Source organism: Lepeophtheirus salmonis, chromosome 14 (genome assembly GCF_016086655.4).
Source record: "Lepeophtheirus salmonis chromosome 14, UVic_Lsal_1.4, whole genome shotgun sequence".
Lineage (NCBI taxonomy): Eukaryota > Metazoa > Arthropoda > Copepoda > Siphonostomatoida > Caligidae > Lepeophtheirus > Lepeophtheirus salmonis.
Genome location: NC_052144.2, coordinates 43,917,106 through 43,923,828, shown reverse-complemented (window position 1 = coordinate 43,923,828; position 6,723 = coordinate 43,917,106). Strand labels below are relative to the sequence as shown.

The 6,723-nt window shown below is 33.3% G+C and overlaps 1 protein-coding gene across 1 annotated transcript; it reads right to left on the bottom strand.

Moving 5' to 3' along the window:
- Positions 1-1,801: 1,801 nt before the first annotated feature.
- On the bottom strand, positions 1,802-6,332 carry LOC121129308 (glypican-4). The gene is made up of 6 exons (XM_040725017.2): positions 6,054-6,332; positions 3,577-3,735; positions 3,311-3,513; positions 2,766-3,242; positions 2,545-2,715; positions 1,802-2,482 (listed from the first exon to the last, which is right to left on the bottom strand). The coding sequence occupies exons 1-6, from the start codon at positions 6,214-6,216 to the stop codon at positions 1,820-1,822; spliced, it is 1,836 nt and encodes a 611-aa protein (XP_040580951.1). The 5' UTR covers positions 6,217-6,332; the 3' UTR covers positions 1,802-1,819.
- Between the last annotated feature and the right edge of the window lie 391 nt (positions 6,333-6,723).

Genomic DNA, 6,723 nt, shown 5'->3' with positions numbered 1-6,723 from the left:
TTTTCTGCTTTTTAATTTTTTTCGAAAAACAAAGCCCCCCCCCCTCCAAAGCCTCCTGTATATGCATTGAAACGTCACATTTTTTTTATTTGCAATACCTTTTAAGTAAAATTTGTATATTTTAATTGTAAATGCATTTATTCCGTCTTCCTAAGGAGGTTGTTTGTAATGAATGCTGATGTCTTTTTAGCAGATGTGATCCGGATGTTGTAAATATCTAAATACAATCACCGGATCTCCCCATTATTTCTTTTAATTACACAGGCTACCCATGTATGTATATTGTAGATATTTGTTGCTCGATCGACATATGATAATGCATATGGCTAGAGGCAAATAGACCTCACACTGACACACAATATCCATGATGATAATTATATATATCGTGTTGTACAAGTGAGGATTCTATACAAGTTGTAAGTTAACACAGCAAGCAAGCAAATTATCACATAATCCAGATTGTCCAACTGACATCTCATTTCTCCATTTCACATAATCCATAGGTGGGGTCGTCATCCTCTTGTGGATACTGCCTTGACATATGTCTGTGCTGATCATATTGCAGTATGTATTCAAGTACCATCAGCGGTTGGATAGAAACTTCTTTCTAAAATCATTTCTTAATCCCTTATTCATCATTAAACCAGTGCTTATCATCAACCTTTGGACTTGTGTTCCACAGGTCAAAAGTTTGAAATGGCTTCCTATATTTTTTAATAGAGATAATACTTGAAATTGAGCCTCGCTCCACTTTTGGAACGAATTCCACAGTTTGAGAAGCTCTCCTTTATGTCTAGAGAATATTGTTTGAGTTTAAGTATTTGCATTATAAATTATAATTGATACACTCTACTTGGACTCTGCTGAGAGGTCCATTAAAATCTAAATATTTTAACCTCAACTCAACTGGTTGACAGTTGCTTTTAGGGTCTCGGTGTTGGATGACGGACACTCCAGCCCTTCCCCTCTAGAAACTCAATTTTCTCGACTTGTCCGTAAGCTACAGAGCTCAAATCTGTATTGTCTTGTATCTAATTGTTTAGGCTTTAATATATCGAGATATGAATTAATTTCAATCACTCAACCTTCATTAATAGCTTAATTAAATTTAAAAAAACTATGAGACGTACAAATTACAACCCGTACACAATATATAGTAATATAATGCCTACCTATAATAGTTAAAATAAAACACAATATTTCAACTTTTGTCTGGGGATATTTTTATTGGTATTAAGATTCTTTTTTTTTAAATTGTTTAAAATGTGTTGCTATAAGAATACGGTAGGTTTTTTTTGTTTTTTTTCTTAAAAAAATATTTGATTTTTTTTCTATGTATAATATAATAAATTATTTAATTACCATAAATAGAGATAAAACACATACATAGGACAACATATGTTAAGCTAAATATTATTAAAAATTTCATTGCATAATATGATAATTGTTCTGACAAACGTCGACAAAGAGATAATATAATTTGTAAAAAAGGGAGTGAGGGAATAATTATGTTATGTATCAATCTATCTATTCAAACAAATAATAATTTATCTAATATTGTTACAAAATAAATGGGATTAAAATTAGAGAGAAACATTGGATTTGATATTCTTACTTTGTACCTGGCTTTCATACAAAAATGAAAAAAATATATTACAGATTTATGTATAAAAAAACAAATGTATACATATCGATATATAATTAATATAATATATATATATACATAGCTATAAATATATATGATTTTACGGAAAGAAGTATGTACTGAATGAATTGCGCATCGTTGGTTGAAAAGTCACCCATTTCCAAAATGAATCATTTACCCCAGAATCACTACATTCAAAAATACTTCTAAAACCATGAGGAAAGGGGCACAGTCTGACAATAGAGATGACGCATCAGATTCCACCTCAATTTCAGTTGTTGAACTAGTAGGAGAAGACGTGGAGGAAGTAGAGAAGGGATTCCAATTATTCCAATCCTCATCACTCTCTTCATCATCTGGTAAATCTTGGCCGGAAAAGGACTCATCCAATTCATCCCCTGAGAACATCACATTGTCAAAAATATCACCTGATCCATATTCTCCACTTGCTTCTCCTCCACCATTTAGCAGAAATCGCTCATCAAAGTCACTCTCTTGGTCAAACCATTCAACATCCTGTCCTCCAGTTGCTAATTTGACTTGATTCAATACTGAGCGAAGACGGAATTTTTTTTCATGAAAGACACTAGGTATGGGATCATCATCTAATGCACTTTCATCATTATCTTGATCTCGAGAAGGGATACCGTTCCTCAAATGCTCAGAAGAAGGAACATTAACATTGAAGTTAGGGATAGATTGATGTGAGGCAATGGGATTTTGAAGAGACTCTCCGTTCCAACAATCAGACTGAGGAGGATTTTCAAATGTTTCGTCGTTTCCTTCATTGCAAAACTTGGCAGGGAGGGATTTCCAGAAGCCTTTGGTGGAATTTAGCTAAATCAATACAGAAAATTAGATAAGTATAATTACTTAGTACAAGTAGTATGATAGCTTACAACTTCTCTGACTTCCTCAACAATACGGTAAAGCTGTGAACCTTGAGCAAAATATGCAGGAGATAAGGAGTCTTCACTCGGTTGTTCAAATATGAAACTAGTCATTGGTTCATCAACAGAACGTTTCATTAATTTGGGGGAACCACACATTTCAAACACTTTTGAGTTTACCTATATGACATTTCGTTAGGCTTAATTAATATAAAATTCAATAAACTTACGCCTGCAACATTTGGTTGATAGTTCATTATGGCATCGGAAATGGATATATCCTTTCGTTTCATGACGGCTTCAAAATCGAATGGTCCAGATATGCGATCCAAAAGAGCTACAGTACTATTGATGAAATCATCCCAAAGCTCTTGTAAATTTAAATGCCTTGAAACACAAGATTGCATAACATCAAGACAAAATGGTTGACATATTCTGACAGAGGAGACACCCATGCAGGCTGGACATGTATACATGGTTTGAAGAGCCTTAAAGCACCAAGTGGAAGGCTCTGCAGCATCTCCCAGCTGAACTGCGACTTCTAAAGCATCCTTAAGAGATTTTGATAAGGCTCTAATTGCCACCATAGAATGTCTAAGTCCCATAGCAAGGTGTTTAGGAATGTCATTGAATGGAACGACAGCATTCATGGTTTCAGCGACACAGCTCATGTACTGATCATCCAATACATATTGAGAATTCATGACCTAAATAGATGGAAAAGAACATTTATTTATATTAAAGGAACATTTTAAGGATAAATTCGAGATTTTACTTTAAACATTTTTTGATACAACTCGCTGAAGAAAGTATAGGTTGCATCCACCAAATTCGTTCTTCCACGAACATAGTAATCCCTTATTTCATCCCAGAAGCGATCAAATATCTCCTCATTTTTAATGTAGAAAATGCCATAGGTCTTAATGAAAAAATCATTCTCTTGTTTTTGAGTATGATCTATAAGTTGTTCAATATACTCTAAATTTAAAAAAAAAATCAAGATTATTTAAAATGAGAAAATATCCCAGAATCCTTACTCACTCTCTAATTTCGATGCGTAAAGCTTCAAAGGAGCAGCGATTTTTTGTGTATGTTTCTTCATTTGCAAAACAAAGTCTGTTTTTGCCCAATTTCCTAGATCCTGTTCTGTTTCCTTGCTGCAACATGACGGACCTCTAGGGCAATAGTCCAGCTCTACATCTGCAATAAAAATAAAAAATACATTCATGATCAACAAAAATAAACAATGGTTATTAAAGTTAAAAAGTAGTTGTTTTGCTCAAAAATATTTAATCAATTATAAAGTCGGCGCATTCAAAGGATTGACATTGGGATGACATACTTTAAGGAATCGAAAAAAACTCAAGTCCCCTAATTAGTATCCACATATTTATATCTTCTATACAATTTCAAGAAACTAAAAAGGAGTGAAACATGGATATAAACATCTATTTATTTATGTATGAATAGGATTAAAGGTGTCTAAAAATAGTTATTTATGTTTAATCTGTATCAATCGATGAATTTATAAACGAAAGAAATATCTCATATTGTACATGTTTCAACAACATTAAATAAATGTTCAAGAAGGTTTTATCTTACATTCAATAAATCATCGTAAATGATGATGATATACTTTAATATATGTCAATAAAGCAACGAAATACAAGTTGTTTAAAAAGTTCAAAAGGTTAAACGCTATGCATGATCAGAATAACAAATCCCTTACTCCATATGTTCAAATTATCCTATTGCCACTCAGTAATACTATTTAACAAGTTTGTTCCCTTATCGGTCTAGCGGTTCCAGTTCTAGAAACGAAACCGACAAAGTCGACCGAAGACCGCAATATATTACCTATCGGTCTCGGTGCTTGTACAAATTTCCGTTTGTTGTATTTTTTCCTATATTTATCACCAATATTCCACCTAAATAATTTTGGCGTTGAGGAAACACGTCGTTACCTCTATGGTATTACGCAAACTTTCCTCTAAAAAGCAACAAAAATGAAGCCATAAATCGACTGGTAGGTAGTCAAATAAGTCATCCATACCAACAGCTCTTAGGTACTACGAAACTATAATTGTCATATTATTTCTTCATAATTTATATATATATATATATATAATCATAATATTAAAACCACCCCCACCCCCTAGCCTCCTCTTACGGCTACCACTTTGAACCCCATTGTCTTAAGCAACCTTAGTTTTCGGAGCCCCAGCTGGAGCTTGGAGTACTACGCACTCTGCATATAAGGTAGCTGCATCCCTGTTTGTATCTAATATCATTTTCTGGGACCGAATTTTCTAACGACGCCCCTTGTTTTAAGTTCCTGTTATCAAACTGAGTCTGTATTAAAAAGAACCGAGACCGATAGAGCCACTACACCTGAACCGGGAACACCCTTGGTATTTAATTAATAATTAACCAATCAAAGTATATAAGATTACTAATTAGTAATACAACGGTAATGTTCCGTCTAAAAGTATTCAAAGTCGATTACTAATGAATAATTTTAGACTGACCCTGCTAGTTTATATATTAAAATATTACACAGTGAATGAAGCAATCCATACATAAATATAGTTTCAGTGAATAATACATTCAAATGAATTCATCATAACCCAGTTATTTGGTTTTAATATTATTATATTTATTAATAGCAAAATCATTGGTTACTCCTTCTAATTATAGTCATTTTAAGAAATATCCATTTATCAATCTATTTTTGTATATTTGAGCATATAGAAACGTAATTACCATTGGAATGTCGCCTCTAATCCCCTCTCAAAGGAACAGAAGAGTGAACCAAATTGTAAATATTGTTTTAACATTGGATTTATATATATTTAGAAACATAGAAAAAGGTTATTTATTGAACTAATTGTTTCACTTAATGACAGAAGATCCACCCAATTCCATCCTAGGTATAATCTCCTCCCATAAAATAAACCCCCTAAAAGCTTTTGTACGTACATGTCCACGTATATTATAAGGTATTTAGGTTGATATAGATAAATGTATTAATTTGAGTGAATCTCTGAGCGATGGATGCTCCTTTAAGATTTGTAGGTATTGTTATAATACAAAGATTCTACATTTTATATGCAGTGACGGCGGACGGTTATTATCCACCCATACCTTCATTTTGCATTGAGATACTATTGGAAAAATGTCAAAATATGGATTCATATTTTACAGATGAAAAAGGGAAGCACTTGGTAAGTAAATGATATCGGATGGTGGATTGCATCCCGTGAATAGTTACAAAATTAAATTTCAAATATCAAATTTTTGTAAAAAAAATTTTCTAAGATATTTAATTTTTCCTTTATTTTCTCCTTAATTTTTCCATACTGACCAAAAAAAAATCTCATAAAAAGCAAAAATTCCTTAATTTCCGAGGGGATTAGGCCCCTACAGCCCAACCCCTGAAAAGGATGGGACTTCTCTACTAAGGACATCACATATCTCGAAAGAAAAGAAATTGAGAGAGAAAGAGATCAATACATTACCATTAATAAGAGACGATGAAAATCCAGAGAGTCGAATCCCTTGACGTTCCTTTTCTAGAGAAATTTTTACATTTTGACAATGAATCCTTTCTCCCCTGGGCTCCACATATCTCAAGGATAGGAATAAGACACTTGACACAAAATAAATTCCTTGAGTAAACATAGTTGCTGACAGAGACACACTTTCCAACACGGAAGCCTTCAATAGAACCTCACTCAACACTGACTGGAATTCTTGAGAAAATATATTACTACAAACTACATTAAACGACAACAGAAACATTGAGCTATTCTATTCCAGGATAATATATGCCGGCGAGCTCGGGGGAGGGGGTTAAAAGAAAAGTTCTTGCAGCAGGGTCAGTTTCTTCTTTTTTTATTTTGTCCGATGATGATGTTTCTCAATTCTTCTTCTCTCCCCCGGCCACTCACTCAACTCCAGGACCCAGGTGATTCCCTGTCTAGCTAGCTCAAAATACAGGGTTATATTTTCTCTTTCTTCCTTCTTTTAAAACTCAAACACAATTATTATTTAGGGGGTGAATATGAGTTTGAGTTTCTATGAATGAAAGTTTATAGCTTTTCATGATCAATATAATTAATCTGTTTATGAGGTAGGGTTCATGGCACACCGTGTACACTTACAAGGAGAGGGAGAATGTGTTTTTTA

Excerpts from the sequence above, each read along its gene's own strand:
- LOC121129308 (XM_040725017.2), bottom strand. The coding sequence starts at position 6,216 with ATGTTTACTCAAGGAATTTATTTTGTGTCAAGTGTCTTATTCCTATCC. Across the intron at positions 3,736-6,053 it reads TTCATCGTCTCTTATTAATG|ATGTAGAGCTGGACTATTGC; the intron begins GTAATGTATTGA and ends TTTTTATTGCAG. Across the intron at positions 3,243-3,310 it reads TGTATCAAAAAATGTTTAAA|GTCATGAATTCTCAATATGT; the intron begins GTAAAATCTCGA and ends CCATCTATTTAG.